This window comes from Haliotis cracherodii, unplaced genomic scaffold (genome assembly GCF_022045235.1).
Source record: "Haliotis cracherodii isolate W230 unplaced genomic scaffold, xgHalCrac1.p SCAF_4, whole genome shotgun sequence".
Taxonomy (NCBI): Eukaryota; Metazoa; Mollusca; class Gastropoda; order Lepetellida; family Haliotidae; genus Haliotis; species Haliotis cracherodii.
The window spans coordinates 66954550-66980501 of NW_027266297.1; the positions used below are offsets into that span (position 1 = coordinate 66954550).

Genomic DNA, 25952 nt, shown 5'->3' on the forward strand with positions numbered 1-25952 from the left:
CTTGGAGTATATGAATGCCAACTTTTTACCAGCATATCAATAATGCATATTTTTCCATATTAAAAACAGACTCATATAGCACCAAGAAAGCTGCATTTTCCCCAACGCAAGTTTTCCTCACCCAGAGAACGGTACCACCTGAGATTCGCCCATGGTTGGCTGTTCTTACTGCATTAAAACAATATGTAATGTTATCACTGAAAATATCATTGTCAATGTCACATTATTATTAGCAGTAGCACCGCTTTGGTTTCCCTGTTGTCCATAAGATAACAAGCAGAGAAGCATGACTTGACTCGCTATGTTGTCTGTATTTGCATGTAAAACATTTCTATGCATAACACTAAATATAAGGTGGTCTCGTATAGGTTTCTGGTGGTCTGTGTCCTTGCTTTAAAATCAATCACCTATCATTGCATATTGATTATGTATTTGGAATTGAACTGAGATTTTATCATGTCGACACAAGTGTAGTTGGTTGTGTTTGCGCTTTGGCTCATTGTCAGAACTGACTTATTTACGTCAGAGACAGAAATAAACAATCATGTATTCATAAAAATGATAAACGTGAAGTTTGGATTCTATTGGATTACTATTGGATTCGCTAGAACTGACCATAACAGAATCTGCTAAAACGTAGGACTAGAAGACGTCAGTAGACTTGTTCTTGTTCAATACATTTGTACTTGAGGTGAACAAAATGTAAGCTGACATGTTGCATCATTTTAATACTGCCTTGTGAGAGTACAGTGGTAACAGCAGGGAAGGGGAGGTACAGCTCTTGCAGCCTATACTAACCCCCTTTCCTGTTCTGTTAGTTTTAATATTCATGGGTTCCCGGCAATCTTGACATGCCAAAATATTAAACACCTGCTCAAGATATTTTGGATATTTTAGTCTGCTTAAGAGATTAGTTGTAAATAAAAAACGACAAAGCCCTTTCCATAATTATACAAAATAGCCCATTTACTGTTTGCAGTGACAGAAATGTTGTTTGTTAGATATGCATGTAAAAAACACAGAACGTCAATGCCAGAGAACAACTATCCTACCATTCACTTTCCATAAACATATAAAATCTGTAAAAAAGCATGTAAACCTACATCATTAGCATATGTTACTACCATGCATTTATTTCCGACTTATCCACCATCCACATGATATCGTGATTAAGTGAATGTATCCATTAAACATGACACTCCTCCCTGAGGTAACAGGTGGCAAAAATAGGTAAACAGTGTGTATATTTGTCAGTCGTGTATCAGTAGTATGTGGTTCTGAATGCCCCAGGGAAACTGTTGGTATTAGACATGGCTAATTGCATGCCAAGTCAACGATATAATTCATTCATATTATAGAATTGTGCCTCTATTTTATCTCAATATACTTTTAGGTTAGAAACATTTGGTTCCCGCCTCAATGGAATCTCATACGTTTGGAAAGTGGGACTACATAGTGTTTGGTGTCATGGTGGCCGTCTCGGTGAGTATTGGCATATATCAAGCCATAGTCGGCAGACATGGTAGACTGGAGGAATACCTTCTGGCTGGACGCTCAATGACCTTCTTCCCCGTAGCGTTGTCGTTGATGGCGACGTTCACGTCGTCAATTACCATGCTTGGAGCGTCAGCAGAGGCGTACAGCCATGGCATCATGTGGATTCTCAGTGAGATAGCCTTCTCCGTGGGAAACCTTCTGGAATTATACCTGTTGTTGCCCCTTCTGAAGAGACTCAATATCTCCAGCCCATTCCAGGTAACGCTTGAAACATTTTTTGTCGCTAAAACATTATGCTGACGTCATGTTCTTGTGGTTGATCTGAGCCATTAATTCGCTGGCCCTTCTGAATGAGCATTTAAAAGAAGAAAATCCGAAGCAACTGTAGATCATAATGCAAAACCATTAGAATCTGTGGATTCGGGAATAACAATCATCAGATTCTCTTCATTTCTCCGTTGCATAATGCTCTGTATTACACCGCTGCATTTGGTAGTACACTTACGCACGTTTGACAGGCACAAGACCAATGTGACTCCGTGTGTAGTAGTTTCATTGATCTGTCTCCTTCGTGGCCATCAGTGGCCGTTACATACGACAGGCGCCTTTGGTCGTGGTGCTGTTGTGATACTGGTATTCCAAACTATGACCGACATCTGTAATCATGAGCTTAAATTATCGATACTCAAGATTAAATAATAGATCATTGTTGTAGTAATGTTGCTCTTTCACCATGTTCATTGATATTTGACGGACTAAAGAATGCATAAATTGTTAGAAGCCTTTAATGATCGGAGTTTACTGACATACATATGAAAACGGTTTCTGTTTTATTAATTGTTTTTCAGTTCCTTGAAGGCCGCTTCAAATCCCGAGCTCTGCGCATCATAGCTACTGTGCTGGCGTGTGTTCAGAACGTAAGACTCCATTATACAGGTGAGGTGAGGTGAAATGGGGTTTAACGTCGCGTCCAAGATTATTGCACTTATATAGCGACGTGCATGTACGTGTGTGTGTGCTTGTTTGGCTTCTTGTACTAGTCCGGACTGATGCCGATTTATAGTGCTAGCTCACTGAGATACCATGCCGCAGTTTAACATGAATACCCCACTCAGACACAGTATACTGACACCGAGCCGACCAGTCCTTGTTTTAGCCCCTTAATGCCGAGCGTCGGACAGGGTAACAACAAGTACCATCTTTTAACGTCTTAACGCTCTCCGGGCGGACGCTCTACCACTAGACCATGGAGGCGGTCCCATTATACAGACAGTGATATAGTCGATGTGTAGGTGGTGGTGGGGATCTGCACTGAGGCGGTCCAGGATGATAGTGAGTGAGTGAGTGAGTTAATTTAAAGTCATATCGGCAATATTTCATCCATATCGTGACTTGAACAATTTATGCATTTATATTATAGATAGATTTATATAAAAACTGTCAACGAAGGACAGTATAACAACCAGCAATATATCACAGATCATAAGTGTAAAACTAGTTTTAGAGCAATAAAATGATTTGATTACAACAGACGACACATTATAAAAACAGGCTATTAATCACCAACAACTAAAGTTAGGCCACCCTACTAGGGACCAAGGGGACTTACAGTACCTTTGCTACCTACATGGTTCCCCAGCAGGATTTACACCATTCCTTTAGCTATTGGCGAATGTTGACGAAATTAGCCGAAAATCAAAATATACAAATATTCTGCGTTTAAAAACAGTGATAGATAAATTACTTTGAATGAAGTGGTCTTACATATCCTCTCAGGGGGACAATAATTTTACACTACTTTAACCCCCTTCGAGGATATAGCCACTTACAATATAAGTTAATTATTCATACTATCAATAGTAAAAGTTATTTATTTATTTACAATACATTGTCATCAAAATTTATCAATCAAGTCAATTTCCTGTAAAAAAGCAAGTATAAAATGTGGACTGATCTGATTAAAAAGATCCCTAATGGATGATACTTTGAAGTACTTATCCCTTGTGATGGAAAAATCAATACAGTCAAGCAGGACATGCTTGACCGTGATTCTTTCATCACAAGGGATACAGAACGGAGGATCTTCACCTTTTAAAAGATATTCATGTGTATATCTCGTGTGGCCAATACGACATCGCCGCAAAATGACCTCTTCAAATATGGACTGACAACCGAAGTAGGTGGAACCGATAGTTGGCTTTATTTGATGTAATTTATTTATACCTACTTGGGTGTCCCACTTCTTCTGCATAAGATCTCTGACGTAACATCTGATAACAGGTTTATAATCACTGTATGGAATCAGAAGTGGTGTCACAGATTTGTTGAGTGCTGCTTTTGCTGTGGCATCAGCCAATGTGTTGCCTTTTATGCATACATGACTGGGAAACCAACAAAAGCCGAGGTCGTATTGGCCCGTTGAAAGATCATTATAAAGTTCTAAAATATTCAAAATAAATGGATGACTTGAAGAGCTCGATTTTTTGCCTGTAGACAAGATAATGCATCAGAAAAAATGATAAACCGTTTACAGCTGGACTGTTTTATAATATATTCCAAAGCTGTTAATATTGCTTTGGCCTCTGCAGTGAAAATTGAGCTATGGTCTGATAATCGGGATGATATGGTTTTTGATCCAATGACAGTAGCACTGGCGACTGTGCTACCATCCTTGGATCCATCTGTAAACATGGAACGGTGGGATTTATATTTATTTCTAACTTGGAGATATTCTTGTTGATACATTAATTGATTAGTGTCTGATTTTTTAAATTGTTTAAGAGGAAGGTCTACTTCCGGTCTGACAAGTTGCCAAGGGGGAGAAGACAAAAGCCTGAAAGGAGCAATATTATCTAAATCAATATTGGTTGCAGTAATGTGGGTTTTAATCCGAATGCCTAGTGGTGGGACCAGCTTAGGCTTACTGTGAAAAAGTTCTTCGTAAAGGGGTTGAAAAACACAGTTGTAAGCAGGGTTTAATGGGTTAGAATGTAATTTAGTAATATATTGTAGTGATAATTTTATACGGCGTTGCTTCAAAGACGGTTCATCAGCTTCTACATGAAGGCTGTCCACAGGAGATGTTTGGAATGCGCCAAGACATAGTCGTAGGCCCCGAGGGGGAATGGAATCCAGTTTTTGTAAATTGCTCTTGCAGGCTCCACCATAAACGATGGAGCCATAATCTAATTTAGAGCAGATCAGAGACCTATACAAGTGGAGAAGGGTTGTCTGATCACCTCCCCACTTTGTATTTGCAACAACTTTCAACAAATCTAGAGCCTTCAGGCATTTAGGTTTAAGATTATTAATGTGTGGCCTAAAAGTCAAATGATGGTCGAAAATGAGTCCTAAAAACTTGGCCTCCTCTACAACCTTGATAGGAGTGCCATCTAAAAACAGCTCTGGATCTCTATGATGCTTGTATTTCCCACAGAAATGAATACAATTGGTTTTAGCTTTTGAAAACTTAAAACCATTTTACTAGACACCATTTTTCGATTTTGTTGAGACACAGCTGCAACTGTCTCTCAATGGTGTGCATATTCTTGCCACGACATGAAATAATATAATCATCAACGAATAATGACCCATCAATTGAGTCATTTAAAACTTTAGATAAACTATTTATTTTTACACTAAACAATGTGACAGACAAAATACTGCCCTGTGGAACCCCCTGATCCTGATTATAATGATCAGACAGGGTTGATCCAACACGAACTTGAAATGGTCTATCTGTTAAAAACTGTGATACGAATTGAGGCAAGCGGCCTCTTAAACCAAAGTCATGTAAATCTTTTAAAATGCCATGCTTCCAAGTGGTATCATAAGCTTTTTCAAGATCGAAAAAGATAGATACAGCATGTTGTTTATTCACAAAAGCACCTTTAACAAATGACTCTAAACGAACCAAATGGCCAATTGTACTTCGGTTTTTAGAAAAACCGGATTGGATCTCACTGATTAGTTTGTTGGTTTCCAAAAACCAAACCAATCAATTATTTACCATGGGTTCCATAGTTTTGCAAACGCAGCTAGTTAATGAAATGGGTCGATAATTTGAAGGATGGGTGTGATCACGTCCAGGCTTAGGTATTGGTACAACAATGGCTTCACGTCATGAGGAAGGAAACTCACCCGATGTCCATGTGTCATCAACTATTAGCAGAAAGGTTTCTAAACAGGGTTCCGGTAAATGCTTCAGGAGTTGATAATGTATATTATCAGCTCCCGTCGCAGTATCATGGGCTTGGTCAAGTGCAGTATGAAGCTCATGTATGGAAAAGATTTCGTTATAATCTTCCCCATTGTCTGATTTAAAGTTTTATAGTTTAGAATTTTGGGACATAGTTAGAAGAAGAATAATGTTGAGCGAGGGTTTCTCCAAGCTTATTGACAATATCAGATTTCTCAGTTAATAGCTCGTCTCCATCCTTAAGATGATGGATGCTAGATTTTGAACCCTTACCTTTAATTTTCTGTATCATATTCCATACTTTGGACATGGGTGTTCATGAATTTATTTTTGAAACATAATTTTGCCAAGATTGGCGTTTATTTTGTTTGAATGTACGCCTGGCTTTAGCATTAAGAATTTTAAATTTATTCAAATTATGCACCATGGGATGGCGACGGAAATAATGTTCAGATTTCTTCCGTGCCTTTCTAGCTTGCTTGCACGTATCAGTAAACCATGGTTTACGAATGTGTGGATTTGCAGAGGACTTGGGGATACATTCATCAGCTATTTTGTTTAGTTCATCAGAGAACACTTTTATTGAATCAGGAACATCAACAAAACGACCAGGATTTAATTTGCTCGTACAGAGTAACTCGAACAAGGACAAGTTAGCTTTTGTGAAATTCCATCTTGATGATCGAGGAACATCAGTGGGAGCTATTGTTTGAAGAATAGTTGGAAAATTGTCACCTCCACAGAGGTCGTCGTGGACTGACCATTCAAATTCGTTTAGCAAATCTGACGTTGTAAGTGATAAGTCAAGTGAGGAATAGGTGCCTGTACCAGGATTGTAAATAGGTTTTAGAATTATCGTTAAAAATGCATAAAGCGTTATCAGAAATGAAATCTTCTAGTATCTTCCCTTTCTGGTTGGAATCAGCACTTCCCCAAAGTGGATTATGTCCATTTAAGTCGCCCATAATGATACAGGGCTTGGGGAGCTGGTCATAGAGTGCTTGAAGGTCAGTTTGTTGGAGAGGAGAAGATGGAGGGACATAAAGTGAGCATAATGTAAACACAATGTTCAGAGTTAACTGGACAGCAACAGCTTGAACGGGTGTATTTAGAGGAACAGGGCTATGTATAACACCCTGCCTCACCAAGATGGAGGATCCTCCAGTGGCTCTAGGTCCTGGAGGAGAGAAATAGTTATATGAATTAAATTGTCTTATCTGGAGTTGATCGGTATCTTTAAAATATGTTTCCTGTAAACAAAATACTGATGGTTTAAAATCTTGTATTAATAATTGTAAATCATTGAAATTATTCTTTAGCCCTCTGCAATTCCACTGAATAATATTATTAGAGCCGTTTATGGTGGGTCATCTGGAGATAGTGAGCGAGATGAAGACCCTTTCCCATGGACTGGGACTGAGGGAACAACATCCATCGCCAAAGGTTTAAAAGGGTTATGAAACTCGACAGGGGTATTTGTAGGAGAAGGCACCTCTAAGTGCTGAAGTGCCCTGGCCCTTCTCATTTGCTTTTTCGTTTGTTTTTTGGACAAATTGGCTTTACCCTGAACATTTTCAATTTCATGTATCTTGTCTGATTCTGACTGTGTTGTAGACTGTGTAGTAGATGGGGTGGGACTCTCTGTTTGAGAAGCAGTTGTCAGTTGGCCACCAAGGTTTATGAGGTCAGCCTGTACCCAAGAGATGTCTGTTTGAGTAGATGCTGTTAACATTTTGGGAGCTGGTTTTGTGGAAGACACAGCAGCTGAATAGGTTATGTTGTTTGGAGTCAGGGATGGAAAAAGTAGCTTTTTTGCTTCAATGTAAGAAATATTGTTTGTTCATTTAAGTTTCAGTATTTTAGTTTCGCGTTCAAAAACCGGACAGGATTTGGATGAAGACAAGTGCTTTCCGTCACAGTTGGCACATTTGATGTCATTTGTGCAATCTGAGCTGTCATGAGTTCTGCTGCAACGGAAGCATCTTGTCTTGGCTGTGCAAAATTTAGCCCCATGACGGAATTTCTGACACTTGTAACACCGGAGTGTATTTGGAACATAAACCTCCACTCCGATGGAAAAGTAACCAGCTTTTATCGTTTTGGGTAGAGTTGAAAGTGAAAACGTGAAAAGGTAAGTCTGAGTATTTACAATATGTCCATCTTCAGTTTTTCTAGTGAAACGTTTGACTGTAGTGACACTTTGGTTTTTCAATTCAGCTGCATTGTCTTCCTCTGTCATGTCTGCGAGACAGTGAGCACGATCTCTCACAATGCCTCTGCTTGAATTCAGTGATTTGTGTTCAGAAACAACAACCTGTGTGTTAACAAACTGCTGGAGACCCAGCAGATTAACAGATTGCTGCCTTCCGATCACATTCCACAAGGATTGAGCCAGATCGTAGAAGTGTGACGTTTTTACTTCTCCACAAACACTTTGTATTCCCTTTGAAATTGCAAAAGGGTTCAATTTTAAGGGATTGCCATCAGCAGATGAGATGACAATGAACCTTGGCCACGAGTCAGTTACCTGTGAAGGGACATCTTCATCAGAAGAAAGAGAATCTACATGCCTACGTTTGTTTGTTTTAGATGAACCAGAATGAGGATTGGAAGCCATGTTGTAAGAAAATATTTCAGCACCCCTGCTCCCTACCCGCAATCGAGTGTCAAAAGGGGCAGTGCCACAGTGGAAACCAGTCTGGAACACCAGGGTTACAGGGGTGTTATACTCCAGAAATAAAGACATGAAAAGCTGTTGTTAGTAAAAGGACAAATGTCAGGCTGGTTCGGCCCATGGTATTTTCCTATAAAAACACAGAATTCAGAGGTCTGTGTGTGTGTATCATCAGATTGGCCCATGAGCCACCGCCTTCTGGCATAGGACTCTAGGCAAAATTTAAATGTACATAATCAAGGTCATCAAATATCCTGATCAAAAATGGTCCGAGATGACATTTTTTAAATAATCAAGCATTCCATGCACAGGGCATGGCGTGACCAGCCGATTGATAGAATTGGGCCCATTCTACCACCCGTCTAGGTGAAGTTAGGGTCAAAGTGGTGTGTTGGGCAAAGGAACACTGTTCCTGGCTCCAGTGCCCTCAACCAAAAGAATCCCGTCCTCCACCGACACAGGGGCGCAACCCACGGCAAACAGGTTGCCCAATTTGGTCGCCTTTTACGACCAGCAATGGGGTGCTGTGGAAATATTCTGCCCCGGTTCCACACGGGGGAAGAGCGATTAGCGTTACCCAGCACTCACCACGAGGAGGTTGCTCTTCACGAGTGCCTCCAGGATGATAATCCAAACAGATTTAGTGACAAATAAAGCGAGGGACCAAAAGAATTACCCTAAATATTCCTCTTCTAATAGAAATTTGGTTCTGAAGTCACTTGTGAATACGTCTCAAGTTGGGTTGACCAGCAATGCATTACCAACTGTAGTGAAACAAGCAACCGCTCGGGGAGGTCAATACATTCCAGTGACTTAAAAATCCATTCGTGAGGTACATGTATGTGAGGTGGTACGGTGGTAAGGATCATTTTATTAACCAGCAATTGATCCTTCACGTCTCCAACATCCCTTTCTGGATCCTTTCTGTCCTGTTTAATTTTATATAAAACGCGGATATTTTTCCCGTTAGAATATATTTAATCCCTCATTACCGTTTTTACATTTTCAGCTTTTCTATTTGTGCATCATCCTGTTTGGACAAGGCATGGCATTGCAGGCTGGTAATGACCTCATCTGTGTCATGCATGAACCTCACCTCAACCGCAACCATATTGAGCAAACCTGCATATTTTGCTACATCTTTTCCATCCCTCATTGGCAGTTGCACCACTCGTGTACCATCTTTACATCATATTTGAACCATAAATATATATATCTGTAACACCTTTGCACCCAAACCGTACCTCACATGTACAGCACATACTGCTCTCAACACATTTTTCATGCGGATTCTCGGTCAAAGTAGTTCCTCAGTAACTCATCTCGACAGTGTGACACAGGCAGCCGTTTCATAGCGTTGCCGCTGTGTTAAAACACAGACCTATAAACTTTAACCTTACCTTCAACACTTTTGTACCTCACATATATTATCTGTGTGCACTTCACCTGAATCTACCCTGGATGACGTGTTTAACACCACTGATACACCTATTCCAAACTCCAGAGAATAATCAGTCTCAATTGGGCAGAAAAGTCCGCGAGTAAGAAGATTCTGAAAACTCCCTCTAAAGGTCATCACACAACATGAGATGAGATGAGATTAGATGTGATGTGATGAACGTCTACCATGAAGTTACTGGGAGAACTTAACCAGGCCTTTTTTCTGTATTTTAGTTGTTGTTTTTTAGTTTTGTATTTCATTTTCCATTATATTTTACATTTCAAATACCATACATAGAGTGTGCATGGATTTATTGTGACATTTTTGGCATGTTTGTAGCATGGACAGATCATATATCATAGTTATACAGAGTTTCTAAATAACAAATGTAGAGAAGACCAGAAGGCATGGAAACTTGCGTAATTACAATTTGAATATGCAATACATGTTGTAATTTCATAATATCGAAGTATTTCTTTTTGAATTAGTAAAAAGATTGGTGTGACTTTTTTTTTCTATTAAATGTGTACAGCATAGATTTTGTTACCATAATTAAAGGCAAAACATGTTTTATTCTGTTTGCAATTGACGCTGCAGCTAACTTATAAGATGTGTTAAGGAGGGAGATGGGACGCCAATTCTTATAAAATAATTATTTTCTTTTTTTTCTTTTGGAATACATGTTATCAATCCTTGTTTTGGGGGATACTGATAGAGATCCATTTTTATATGCATAATTTAGAGCATTTATTAAATAACTATGAAGATCCACCCAAAAGAATTGTATAAATTCTGCTGAAAACCCGTCTGGGCCCGGACTTTTGTTATTTTTCATTTTTTTCAATGCTTCAAGTACCTCATCATAAGTCAATTCTCCCTCAAGAGAAGAAGCTATACCATCACCTAGTCTTGGCACATGGGTATCAGAAAATAGGTTTTCTAAATCAATCTGTGTGCAATCTTCAGTTTTATTCAATTTCTGATAATAGTCTCCAACTTCTTGAATTAGTTCATCTTGTTTATTTATTTGTGTCCCATCTCCCTTTCAAGTAATGCTATGGATTTGTTTACGAAGTTTCTATATTCAAATTGCAGAAAATATTTTGAGGGTTTCTTGCTTTGGGGTGGTTAATATGTTTGTAATTACAAGTGTCTTTATCTTGATCAATTATTAAATTCCAATCATCACATGTAATGATTCTTTCTCCTGTTAATTCTACTGCTTGTTCCTTTATTTTTTAATGAATTCTGGTTTGTCCGAATTTGGTCCATATGAGTTAATTATTGTATATGTTTTGTCATTAATACTAACATCTAATACCACAAAGTTACCTTCATCTTTATCTATAATTGAATGCATAACCTTGAATTCAAAATTATTATTAAATAAAATAGCTGTACCCCTTGCATTGCTTTTAAAAGGACAAATATAACGTTCTGTATTACCCCAATGTTGTTTAATTATTAGTTCTTGATCTACTGTGAAATATGCATCTTGCAGACAGTAAATCCAGGCTTTTATATTTAAAAAAAACACTAAATACTTGTTTCTTTTTAAAAGTATTATTTAAGCCTCTACAACTGAGTGCTAATATCTTAAATTTCCCCTTTTTGTATTTTGTCATAAATTAATATTTTGGCATAATAAATACGTATAGTTAGGCCTTTTATGGTAAAACCTTTATTGCAAACTTAATAAAAACACACTTAATCATCTTCAAAACGTTTACGTTTCGAATAAGAAGCACAAATGTAACACATTTTATGTTACAATATAGTTTTAGTATTCCTCCAGTGACAGGCTTCTCTATGACCTGGTCGTTCTTAGTCCCATCATCGTGCGGTGCGGTGCGGTGCGGTGCGGTGCGGTGCGGTGCGGTGCGGTGCGGTGCGGTGCGGTGCGGTGCGGTGCGAAGAGGTGAGGTGAGGTGAGGTGAGGTGAGGTGAGGTGAGGGGAGGGGAGGGGAGGGGAGGGGAGGGGAGGGGAGGGGAGGGGAGGGGAGGGGAGGGGCTACCCTGAAGTTTCTTGGAGAACTTCACCAGGCCTTTTATGTTAAAACCTTGATTGAAAACACACTAAATCATCAAACGTTTACGTTATCTTTTCGAATTACCAGCACATTTTATGTTACAATATATTTTTTGTGTTTCCCAGTGACAGGCTTCTCTATGACCTGGTCGATCGTAGTCACATCATCAGCAGCTGTTCTATATACTACTATTGTGAGTTATTACACCTTTTCTGAAAACCGGATATTGTAAAAAAAAAACTTACTGCTTAATGCTTTGAACCTAATGCTTTGAATAATTTAATATACCCGATGGAATGTCAATGGCTTTGCCAATTATATATATTTTTGCAATGCTTGACCTAATGTGTCATTCAAATTCGGCAGAGTGTTATTCACAATAATTAGAGGTCACAGGCACCTCGTGTACAATTAATTGAATATCAATAAGATGTTAAACATGCATACCTCCTGATTATGTCACAAAGACATGCCTTGTTAAGTTATCCGAACGATTGCTGCACAGGCATACAGGGACATTTGGGCGTTCAGAGTGAGTGAGTGAGTTGGGTTTTACGCCACTTGTAACAGTATTCCAGTCATATCACGGCGTGTCAGCTTAATGTGCAGGTCTCAGACGTTTACCACTCCGGTGAAACCCAAGAGCACGGGTATGGTGCTGACAAACCTAGAAACATAATCGGGGCGAACCGGGATTCGAACCCACAATCATAGGTTTCTGGCGTGCCCAAGGGACGCAACTCTGCACAGCGAATCGCGGCGCCTTAGACGACGGGGCCACCCGTGCCCCCCTGGGCATTCAGAGAATTATTGAGTAGTACATCTAACTCGTACATCAGGGTACCTTGTAATACTAGTCAACAGTTGACTTCAAGTTTAAAAATTTCAAATCGGAGTCAAACCTGAAAAAGTCACTCACACAATGGTTATACTGGAATAAGAAGGGTTGCTGATATTGTGATAGCCCTCAGTCCGTGGCAATACCCGCACCAACCCCGATCCACTTCTGAAAACCAATAATATTCATTTTGTAAAATAGTTGGACTCCCCTTATTTGCTGTTGTTTTGAGACGTATCCTCCATCTCAAAATAATCATTCTTTGGTAGCAGTATCATAGGTCAGTGCCAATCCAATAGGTATGAGATGGCAAACACTCATTTTGATATCAGGGATAGCTATTATTTCTGTACAGTGTTTTGGAAAAGCGATATATAATTAATCCTTCACTTGCCTGGTTGTGTTTTTTATATTTCCAGGGTGGTCTCAAAGCTGTGATTTGGACGGATGTCCTCCAGTATATATTAATGTATATAGGAATGATAGCGGTGATTGTCAAGGTGACCAATATTACTTTCAGGCACTAATTGATTTCTATGACCTACATCTTTTTGTGTTTATGAGTTCATTGTGTTGTTGACGATCCCACCCCATTTTGAGATGAGTAAGTGAAGGTTTGGTAAAAAATGTCAACAATGTTTGGTTGTACAGTTTTTTTGGTTGTTTCCTTATAATTAACTTTCATCAATTGCATGGTCTAAATTTCCAGTTGCTGATTTCGATGATTTGTGATGAAGATATTGGTTAGAATTGGTCTTCAGCATTCCATGTTTGTTGAAAGAGGCGACTAACGGGATCGGGTGGTCAGGCTCGCTGACTTGGTTCCTATATGAATCACTGGATTGTCTGGTCCAGACTCGATTATTTACGGATCGCCATCATTTAGATGGAATATTGCTGAGTGCGGCGTCAAACAGCAAAGAAAGAAAAAATAACAAACCCATTTGGGGGTAATTCTTTGAAAGGAAAAGTAAAGGTAGGTAAAAGTGTCTAAGGAAGTTGCACACAAGATGCTGTAATCTTGAGAAATGTAATCTTATTCTTAGTATTTCAGAAATGATAGAATTTGAAATAAATAACTGATCTGTAACTTGATGACAGGGGACAATTGACAGTGGAGGAATCAAGGAAATCTGGAGCAGGGTAATGGATGGAGGGAGACTGACATTCATGTGAGTACACATTACTTGAGAGAGTTGTTCTGGAGAGAGCTAGTCAGTCGTTTAGCTTCGATTGTTTTACAGCAGTTTGGGTTTAGGTGGTACAATTAGAGGATAACCCACGATATACGGGTGATTACGGAAAATATGGCCCGAGTGAAATTAACGTTCTCAGTTCCGAGCTTTAGCATTTCACCTGAGAATGTTAATTTCACGAGGGCCATATTTTCCGTAATCACCCGTATCGAGTGGGTTATTCTAATTATTACCCATACTCAATTTAGATGATTTACGTCGTTAAAATGTGCTGCATCGTGTTGCTATATAAGCGAGCTCCATCCGGCCATCTCCAATGTATTCATCCGCAGGAAAACAAGCGGCTTTTTACTGCTAGCCGCTTCACTCTTACCAAGTCAAATTCAAACGATATGCAGTGTAGTACCAGAAAAAAATGGAGAATTCTCATTAAAAACTGCAAACTCATGACTTTGTTTAACAACAATTTATAACAATTGATAATACATGTTACTGATAAAACTTTTAGTTATCAGAGACAAATAAATTTACAAAACAGTCAAAGCTAGGTCAGACCGTTGCACAGTTTGAGGTGCTGGAATGTGCAAGGATGTTGTTAATATTGTGTTGCTGGTGCTCCTTTATTTAAGAATTGACCTTCACTTTGTGTGAGTTCATTGGAGTATGAACCTTCATAGAGTGAGGGCCAAACTGTATGAACGTCGGAGCTTGCGACGACGTTCAAACAATGTTTGGCCCTCACTCTATGAAGGTTCATACTCCAATGAACTCACACAAAGTGAAGGTCAATTCTTATAATTTTTTATCACAATTTCTTACCTCAAAGGATGTAGGCCGAGATCTAAATACAATTTTATTTAGTACGTGTGACTTCATGTTTACATTGACAGCCATAAAACAACCAGCTATATCGCGGAGTAATATAGTTCCTCAAAAAGAGAAGTGACATGGGCGTATGGAGGCACAATTTGCTCTTCAGAAACATCTTACGCAGCACATGTGTTCAAATCATATCCTCATTAGATGAGAAAGGTCTGTAAAGAACTACCTGAGTAGGTCAGTCACAATGACAGCGCGTCGTAATATGTTTACACCAAGTACAAGACGTCAAAATGGCCGACACAATAAACGTAACGGGAGGATTTCCGAAGTTGTTAATGAACCTGTGGCGGTTACATGTGTTAGTCATCATTGATCAACTGGCCGATCATTGAAAGGTGAGTAAAGATGCGTCAAACAGACACCAAGGTAAATTCATAGATTGCTGGAGACGGTCAATGTCAGCCTAGGCACGGATCGAGTCGATACAACGATAGTTTAGATGTGCATTTCATCGTTTGTTCATCAGGATAGGCCGCAGCGAGGATATTCGTGAACAATCATGCAGTCACGCTCTCTGACATTTCTCAATGTATACTGAAACGCTGAGACCAAGAATAAAGATTCTAAATGATCAGAAAGAACGCTTATGTATGTTTTCGTGCTAGGGAATTCCCAGGGGTTTCCCCAGGAATGTGGAAGTAGTCCGTCAGTGTTTACGTCATTTCAAGAACACGGTCTCGTGAAAAACGTATGAACGTCAAATTGTGTCGTTCATACACTTATAAAAGCTGGTAAGGCTGAAGCGTTTTCTGAGTTACTTCGGGACTCGCTATCATCATATAGCTTTGATGATTTCATGGGTGAAATTTCTAGCGGTGTTAATTGTGCAGTTACAAAATTGACATCATTGATCATTACTTGTGCTTCTGTCAGTGATATGAAGGTAATTACAAGCTCAAACATATGTACATTCTCAGGAGCAAGATGGCATGATAGCGAATGTAAAGAGTTGAAACATGAGAAATATCGTATTCTTAATATGTTTAGAATAACTGGTGATCTGAACTATTTACAACAGTTTAGACAGTTAAGAAATGCGTATCGAAATATGTGTAGACAAAAGAAATTGATTTTTGAAGAGCGATTACTTGAGGATTTAATGTCTCATACTTGTAGTCCTAAGATCTTCTGGAACCAAGTGAAGGGACTTGTGTCAAAAAACAGTAATGCAACTCAGTTTATAGCTCCATCAGAATGGGTCTCCTACTTTAAAAATATTTTGAATATAACTGATTATGATGTTGATCATGATAATCTTGCTTCCGCTGAGAGTTTTGTTTATGAACACGAGGAATCTAACTGTTTTGTCTGTAATGATGAAGAACTAAATGATATTTTGAATTGTGAAATCACTGAACCAGAAATTTTACATGCTATTAATCATTTGAAAGATGGTAAGGCGGCTGGTCCCGATGGAGTTCTACCAGAAATGATAAAGTGTTGCAAGGGTAATCTTCTTCCTTATCTAGTTATATTATATAACGCTATTTTGCATAGTGGTAATTTTCCTGAGGATTGGGCTCGAGGTTTACTTACTCCCCTTCATAAGAAAGGCAGCAAATTTGATGTTAACAATTATAGGGGTATTACACTTAGTGATGTATTGGGTAAAATATTTACTTTTATTCTTAATAAACGGCTTACTATGTTTTGTGACATTTACGATAAGATACCAGAGTCTCAGGCAGGTTTTAGGGCTGGATACAGCACCATTGATAATATATTTGTGTTGCAAAGTCTAATACAGAAATACTTATCTAAAGCTAATGGCAGATTTTACTGTTTATTTGTTGATTTTAGAAAAGCCTTTGATTGTGTAAATAGAAAATTGTTGTGGTATGTCATGTTAAATAAGGGTATACATGGAAAGTTATTTTATGTCATTAAAGATATGTATTTAAAAGTGAAATCGGCTGTAAAGTTATCAAATAGCACAGCAACTTGCTACTTTGAAACGCTAAGTGGTGTACGCCAAGGCTGCACCCTTAGCCCTATATTGTTCTCTTTGCTTATTGTTGAATTAGAATCAATGTTGCACTCCTCCGGCGAGAGGGGAATATTTGTGAGTCAAGAATCTCTAGACATTTTGTTGTTATTATATGCCGATGATTTGTGTATAATTGATGATACTGTAGTTGGTCTCCAACGAAAACTTAATATCCTTAAATCGTTCTGTACTAAATGGGGTTTAGAAGTTAACCATAGTAAGACTGAAATTTTAGTTTTCAGAAATGGTGGAAAACTTAGGAGTACTGAGAAATGGAGGTTTGGAGATGTTAATGTTAATGTATCTACCTATTATAATTATCTAGGTTTGTTATTTTCAAATCGGCTGTGTTGGACGACTGGTATCAACTCTCTTGTTCAGAAGGCAAATAAGGCTCTGTTCGTCGTTAAGAAATTACAGCATTGTTTGAAGAACATACCCGTACATATACTTTTTAAAATATTTGACATTCAAATTAAGCCTGTATTATTATACACTTCAGAAATATGGGGCTATTCAAAAATTGCAGCAATTGAAAAATTTCAGATTAAATTCTGTAAATTTACTATTGGAATTGGAAGTCATGTTACAAATGTTGCTGCCCTTGGCGAATGTGGTAGATATGGCTTATTTATTGATTATCACAAGAAATGTATTAAATATTGGTTGAAATTGTTATCTTTACCCAGTTATAGATACCCTAAGCAATGTTATTTAATGCTGAAATCTTTAGATGAAGTTAATCGCACTACATGGGTAACTTGTGTCAAAAGACTATTATTCAGTTATGGATTTGGCCACGTGTGGATTTCGCAGGAAGTTGGTAATGAGACCCTCTTTATTAATGCATTTATTCAAAGGGTAAAAGACTGTAACCAACAGGACTGGTATTGTAAAGTTTGTGAAATACGTAAATTATCAATGTATAGGGAATATAAGTCATTGCTAACAGTTGAAAAGTATCTCTGTGAAATCACAAGCCGTCATTATAGACGTATGTTTTGTTTGTTAAGAATTGGCGAGTTGCCATTGATGGTAAATTTAGGTAGAAGATGCGGTATAGAGTACTGTAATAGGCAGTGCAGATATTGTAATTTACAGGAAATTGAAGATGAGTTTCATTTTATGCTTGTCTGCCCATGTTACAGATATTTAAGAAATAAGTATTTACCTATTTATTACTCTTCCAATCCTACCTTATTTAAATATAATACTCTATTATCTTGTAACCGCACTAGTATTGTAACTAATTGTGTTAAGTATATACTGGAAGCACTTGCAATCCGAAATACTGTCACTTAATACCCTCTTTCATCTGCCTCATACTGTATTTTTCAATGAGTATTTGTACGTGGGCCTATGGCCTTTATACTGAAATAAAGAATTGAATTGAAATATAAAAGTGAACTTCGCGGTCATGTGACCGACCTCTCGTCCAATGGAAAAGCCGTATATCGTGTAAACGTCAAATTAAAACATTATTTTGGAGTAATGATTGATGGACTGGATGTTTTTGTGACCAGACACCTGCATGATCTGATGTGCGGGAACGCCATTATCAGGGAGAGTTTGAATCATCCTTTTCCTTGCACTGTGATTTGTTAAACGTTTTTCAGCTGCCTGATCGTGACGGCCATCCTTTTCATTATGGAACCCAGTTTTACGACCAACAGGCTGGCGTATAAACCATGTTTCTCCAGATTTGACCCCAAATTGTGTGTTGGTTGCAAGGTAAAATGGGTGATCATCACCACAGTAATTTGCGGGTCTCAGATCCCGGTACCGTTTATAAACAGCACAAATCACCAGGCTGTGCCCATGCCTTAGGGGCAACGTCACGTGCCCCCTCAGCCTGACGTGTTTTCGATTGTTTCTCAATATACTGCAGATACCCATTATTTTCAGCATTGTTTTTGAGAATGACATCGCCCATTGCATGCGCCTGTGAGGGGTGGCAGAACGCAGACCAAAGTAGATGGTGTTGTTCCACCATAACGTGTTTAAGATTGCATCAGGTGTACTTGTGCCAAGTTGTCCAGATTCACGGAATTTATTTAGTTCAAGATCTGACACGGGATCGGCCCGCTGGGATAAGTTGCCTTTACCTTGCTTTTTCAGGGATTTTTGTTTAGATTTTAAAACTTCTCGAAGTTTAATGAAATGCACGGAGTCTGACAACGAGTGTTTATAGTCATGTCTCTTCAGATAACGCTCAACACTGGCCTTTATCCCTTTTAATGTCGATGGTTCGTATTCTGTTCCATCCGACTTTTTGGCGGAGATGAAAAACCTGCACAAGAGAATATTAAGTTCACTGGGTGGGATTTCTTCAACTTTCCTTGTTTCTTGCAAACTTTGCTAAAAAAACCTGTGAACAAACTTCATGTCAAGTTTTGTTTTCTTCATGGTATTTTCATTTTCATTACTTGCCAAAAAGTCATCAATATCAATTTCATTTATTGCAAAGTTTGTAGAATTGTTTTGTGTGGGTGGATCGAAAAAGTCATCACTCATTAAGTCATCGACGACTGCTTGGGTTAGGCCAAAGGACGGACTTGACGGACGTGGCGGTGGTGCATTTGACACAGTTTCGTGTAGTAATCTCAGTCGGAATCGGGGAACTTGCATTTCGCCAAACATAGTCTTACTACACGTCCAGTGAGATCGCCATCAACTTTGACCAGGTCATCGACCTTTATCGATGTCACGTGGGCAGCCATGTTTGTTTACAAACAAAGCAGACGTATCAAAGTTGTCCATGGAAATTTGATCGATTGTTAAAAGATTGTGCATTAAATAGATGTTAAAGTAATACAATATTGGTACTTTGTTTTTTTTGGAAAAAGATACTGTATATTGTTCTAGTCAAAGTCACGCATTTGCGAGAACGACATCAGCATATAATTCATGAATGAAAGCACGTGTGGTTTGTGAATGAAATGTGAAAGCTCGAAATTAGTTCCGGCAGTCAGTGTCAGCCAATGAAATAGCGTAGAATTTTAACCAGCCAATGAACACCTAGATTCACCAAAATGCACTTTGCAAATATCCAAAAGTTACACGAGTTCTTCCTGCCCGTATGGGTAACAATCCTTTTTTCACCTCGAGATATCTCACTTGTCTTTAGATTTGACCTTGATCCGACTATCCGCCATACTGTATGGAACGTGGGCGTAGCCAGGGTGTTCTATGGGTTTGGTTTTCTCTTCAAACCTGCATATCTTCAGCGCATAACATCGACAAAGTCACTCACTCAGGCTAGAAGGCAAGTATATTCTTCAACAAGTACCATATGGATGATAATATAAGGCTAATATGAGACTTCCTGTTGAAATTACTATTTGAGTCATCACGGGAAGAAATAATCGAATCCCTATATTACTACAGGTTGTGTTTTGCTTATTCTTTAGAAACAGTTATCTTTAATCATTTACTGACATTACAAAACATTGCAATAGTGGTAACGTGTGTGTGAAGCAGAATAAAGAAGGAATGTTTTTCAGGGCGATGTTACTTGCACTGTTCTGCTCATCTGCGTTTGGAGTCCTTTCGGTCAGCAGTGGTCTTCTGGCATATGGTTACTATGACAACAAGAGATGCGATCCTATGGCTTCCAATCAGATCAACAATCTTGGTCAGGTACAATCACACATTAGTGATATATCCTCGTACGTAATTTTGTGCATTGTTTTGTTTTCCCTGACAGTTAAAGCAAACAGAAATGATGAACTTGTAGTGACCAGTTGGAAAACATTCTTGTACGTTGTGACGCTATAAATGAAAAAAGTATTTGATGCGATCCCATGTCACCACTATTCACTCTTAAGGTATTACCCTTCATGGTGCTCGACATTTTCCGAAACTTGCCAGGAATGCCGGGACTGTTTCTTGCAGCACTCTTCAGTGCATCTCTCAGGTCAGTTTGGTCTCAACCTATGCCTACCCATAAAGTATATCTATTAATAATGTTGAAGTAAACATGTATATGAAATACGTCAACTGGATATTTGGACTGTAATTAACGATTTCAAACTGATTTGATTACAGCTCATTATCATCAGGTGTATCTGCTCTCGCGAACATAACATGGGAGGACTTTATCAAGCCCCGTGCTCCTCAAATGTAAGACGTTCGGCAATTGTTTATCGCAAAGATAGCAGGTAAAACAAGATAACGTGGCTTGTGTAATTTGACTTGCCTTGCCTACCTATTTTGCAAGATACTGCCAAGGTATATCAGCAGTATATATTATTAATTTATAATTATGGGTAAAATATCGTTTCATTCATTTTGCAGCAAAGAACAACATTGTGTAACATTTCTTAGAACTTGTGCGAATCAATAGCTGTTCAGCATCTTCGTAATATGCCATGGTTCAGTAGACGATTATATTTAGTTCTACTTGGTAGTGGTATATTGTGTCTGCTCTGTTATAATATTTATTATTACCCATGTGTTACTGCTTACACAGGCATAATAATCAACTGTTTTGTGTCATAACACTTGCATGGAATGTGATTAGCTAATACACTACATTTGACCATATTGGTACTACCTTTGATTGTTCACAAATGTAGACAAAGCCAGATGCAATCTAATGTAGGTCTATTCATTTAACCATACTGTGTACATAAATGTACAATACCTTGGCGTTTCATATCAAGTTTAATTTATGTCCCGACTGGAATAGTTTTGGCTTGATGAGATGTGGGGAGATTAACTTATGAACAGCCTCGAATGCCAAAATGAATTTTTCGCTCTTTTCTGTTTTCTTCAAAATCTAAAATAGTTGTGAAATGACATCAACTTACCAATACTGACGAGGTTGTGATATCACCAGAACATTATGTCTTTAAAGTATGAAATCTAGTCAGACAGGATGAGCTGACAACGTGGTGGTTTCCCTTCCAGCGCCTCACACACAGCTTGTGTTGTTTACTTCACATGGAGCTGAACATAAAATGTTGAGTGCACACTGAACCATTTTCAGGGGTAATTATGAGCTTTGATCATGACATCCAGCATGGAAAAGGCACCATACAAATGGACTATTATGACGACTGAAATGAATAAACAGGGTTCGTTTGATCATGGCATTGACAGGCTTGTAAGGCTAATCATCAGCTCAGGGCCTTGCCCCCTCTGCACGAAGCCCAGGAAGCGCTGCCTAATCGAACTATTTGGAGAATGAAGACTCCCCCAAAATACAGCCTTCTGCATTACCCAGACTGTCAGAAGGGCTGTCCTCCTGGCAGAAATCAGGGTACTCTCCCTTTGTCAGTCAACACATCGGGAGGTACCAAACCTAAGGCACCGAGAACATGGGGATGAAAGCGTGTCATTTCGTAAGCGAGGTTGGCACATTTGTCATGTTTTTCCTGAATCTCGTCGATGACATAAGTAACAAAAGGGACGGAGAATTCTTTGAAAAAGGACAAGATCATGTTTGTTGGCCTGGATATATCTGAGGCTACATATGAGTGTATTTTAAAGAATTTTATACTTGTAATTTTCCATGACGCCCCCTACATATTCTGGGTCATACCATAGATGGACCACTGTGTCAAAACCACAATCATGGCGAAGATGGTACTATAAGCCACTCCATCATGTCGCTTCAGATACTGTGTTTATGACAAAGCTGGGCATCCACTGACAATGTGTTGGACAGTCTCATTACATTTCTTGCATTATCTACATTTCAATCTGCCATTTGATGCAAAATCACACATTGACAAGTGGTTTCGGGTGGGAAGTGACTGATCCTGGGTAACAAACAGAAAGCCGACTTGATCCAAGCTTGGGACTGTGCAGGGTTGCTGAACATCTCAACACGCTGCACATAAACATAAACACTGCCTCTCTAGAAAACTGAGTCAGGGCTGATTTAATATGGCAGCATATGGTTGATAGTCATTTGTCCACCGCCCAGCGGTAATGAACCATAAAAAAAATCAACATTGACATTGAGATTATGTCCCACATCCTTGGCTCGTTTAAAGAAACTGACCGCTCCTGAATATCAAGACAGATATATCAAGTAACAGTATAATAGATACATATCAATACTTTGTATACACGAAACATAAAGAACGCATCACGTGCATGCGATGACAAACTGAAATGTTTTTCGCCTTGAATGAGTGTACCTACTCTTCAATAACGGCAATAATATTGAAGTCAATAAATAAGTGGACAATAATAATTTAACAGACTACCTCATCCATGAATATTAACACAACAAAACTGTAGACATCGATGCGAAACCAGTGACGTAAAAGTCAGCACAATAATGCAATAAAAGTAGTAAACATCTTGCTTCGCATCACTTTTGACTGTCCTCTCACAAGCCGCCCAGCAGGTGTGTAACAGAAACGTATCGCTGTAAGCAGAGTTAAGCATAGCATTCTGATTAATAACTCGTTGAGTGCTAATAAGTGCCTCTTTGTTTCAGATTCATTACAGTGCCTCCTCGGTGACCTCTGGACCAGTAAGCGGCCTGTTCTACCTCGGGGCTCTCTTCCCCTTTGTCAATACAAGAGTATGTCAAGATTTCTATCCATTAGTATATTGTACAATGGAGGAAAACGTCTCACAATAAAACATTCAACTTTACATTCAACTGAACTATTAACTAATATTGTTAAATGTTATTCACATGGATTATAAAACTATTCATCTCAATAATTAATCTTTGACTCACAACTCACAACTCACAATATAAATAACTCACAATATATTTAATCACAAACAAAAGTGGAGATGTTAACCTCTTAATGCATGTTTAGTAAATGCTATCACGCAGTCATTAACTATGATAAAGTAAATGTTGCCTGATGGTAATCGTAGGTATAGACACAATGATTTATGCCTGTTTCATACCACCCTCTCTCCACAGAGTGCAATTCTTGCTCTGCTTACTGGGCTCAGCTTCCTGACGTGGCTGGTGGTTGGTGCCAGTGTTTCCCAGGGGGTGAGGCAGACGCCCCTTCTCCCCCCTGCTCCAACAGATCACTGCCCAAGTGGACATCCCTCCCTGTCATATTCGATGACTAACATCACCGTGATGAGCCCAAACTCAACAAATCACAATCTCCAGCAATTTACAGGGTAACGTATGGATCTTTCAATGACCAATGTCAGACCTCAATTTCTTCCTCCATTAAACACCATTTTCAAACTGTTTTATTCAATCATTTTTCGATATGCTCTTTTTTAAAATTCCAATCGCCTACTTCTAATTTATGTGGTGCCGCTTGGTCATGTGTACAACGCACATGTCACAAGAGCGATGAAGAAAAGCAACGTTGCTTGTGGAGAGCAGTTGGATAGTTGTTCGACAGCTTGAGTCTTGAGAGAAGGATGAGATGGTAATGTGACCTTCTAGCGCCACACAGGCAGCTGTGGTTGTATAATCCTTCGGGAGCAGAGTATGAATATTGTGTGCATAGTGATCCATTGACCAGGGTAGTAGTAATAATGTAGTGCCTTATGAATGGAATCTGGCGAATAATAAATGAACTTATTGCTATAATATTATAAACCAAACTTTCATTTCTGCCTTTATGTAGGTCAGGCCTGGATGCCTTCTACAGCCTCTCCTACACTCTGTACCAGTGTTTTGGATTCCTCATTGTGCTCGTGGTGGGGGTTGCTCTCAGTCTGGCCACAGGTAAATGAAAATTAAACGACATAATATATATCCTTTAGAGGCATTTTATGATAATGTTGTGACAATGAAGACACAGTTGACTCATGACATTTGCTTCATGAAGGTACTAGCGTCTTTGAAAGTAAATAAGTGATTACAATCCATACGTCAATATCATATTCATCTTCGCCATTTTATACTGAATATGATTCATTTCATATACTGAGCTGCTCTCAATCTGGCAACAGGAAGATGACAATTTTAACTCGGGCAATACACTTTGTTATTCCACTTTCGTTTGCCAAATTTCTTTCAAATTCAATGCATTACGATTTTTTGTTTTATACAAGCAGAAGATCCAAGACGGACAGTATATATACTATACCTGTCACTACTTACTAGTAACTATGTTAATCCTGCAGGTGGAAATATGGGTGGTGTTAACCCTCTCTACGTGAGAAAGTACAAAGGGAGTAGAGATCCGGAAGAGGAATTTGTGGTGGTCTGTATCAGCTGCTGTAGATACAGCTTCATAAAATGCATTCACATAAACTCAGTTTAAAATAATTAATGCGTTATATTAGATTGACATATAAAATAATTTTTTAACAATTCGAAATTGATCTACAGATGAGATTTTCATTTTCACAATCAATTGAATAAAGTTATGATACTTTATGAGGAATTATCCTTTCACCGAGGAACACTTGTAAATAAAAACGACAAAACCCTTCACATTACCATTGCGATTGCACGATTCCGCCTACATCATGAGTATGGGTTTATGAATCACTATCCCATGGTTATGATACCAAGAGTTTGCGATAAGTTGAGCATACCCTAACCCACCGGTGGCATCCGACACAAACACATGCAAAGAAAAGTAAAAAAATACAGCTGGTGTTCAGCTTTGACACACAAGTCGTTGGAGCCAACACGTATGATACGCCTTGTTTGGTGTTGCTCGGTACTGTCGAGAGGATTGTTGACACCTGGTCGGTAGTTGCATCAATGACAACCCCGTTTCACCTTCACAAATAGAAGGACCATGATTCACAAGCGCTGAGGATACATCCTTATTGGCTCCTGCTGAATATCTGTCACCTTTCATTCACGTCTATGAAACTATTTCACTCACCCAAAAGAGTGAGTAAACCCAGTCCTGAACACAAGATAGAGACAGACGAGACAGAGTGAGAAGTTAAGAGATTTGACAAAGTGAGGATGGGTGAAGTCACAAGCACGTGGAGGTTGGCTGTGTTAGAATGTAAACATAGACATAATAAATAATTGATGTTTGCGTGTCAAAAATCGTATTTAGTTGTTTAGGGATAAATGTAATAATGAACGTACGCACGAACGCACGTAGACTAGCCATATCCTGTTCTCAGTTGGTTATCATGTTTTATTTTACAGACTGAAGGAACCCAGATGCGCGAGCGTGACTCTACAAACAGGCAACTGTCAGAGGCTGCCGTCAAACACTGAGCTCCCCTTTATACAACTATCAACAAAAAACAGGAATGTAGAAACATATCTGCGACACAATACCAAATTC

General features: G+C 38.8%; 1 protein-coding gene across 1 annotated transcript; it reads left to right on the forward strand.

Moving 5' to 3' along the window:
• The first annotated feature begins 1419 nt into the window (after positions 1-1419).
• On the forward strand, positions 1420-20869 carry LOC139480426 (sodium-coupled monocarboxylate transporter 1-like). The gene is made up of 10 exons (XM_071263493.1): positions 1420-1755; positions 2346-2414; positions 9379-9430; positions 11966-12033; positions 13098-13178; positions 13780-13850; positions 19871-20008; positions 20247-20382; positions 20571-20659; positions 20791-20869. Exons 1-10 carry the CDS (start codon positions 1420-1422, stop codon positions 20867-20869), a joined length of 1119 nt encoding a protein of 372 aa, XP_071119594.1.
• The last annotated feature ends 5083 nt before the right edge of the window (positions 20870-25952 follow it).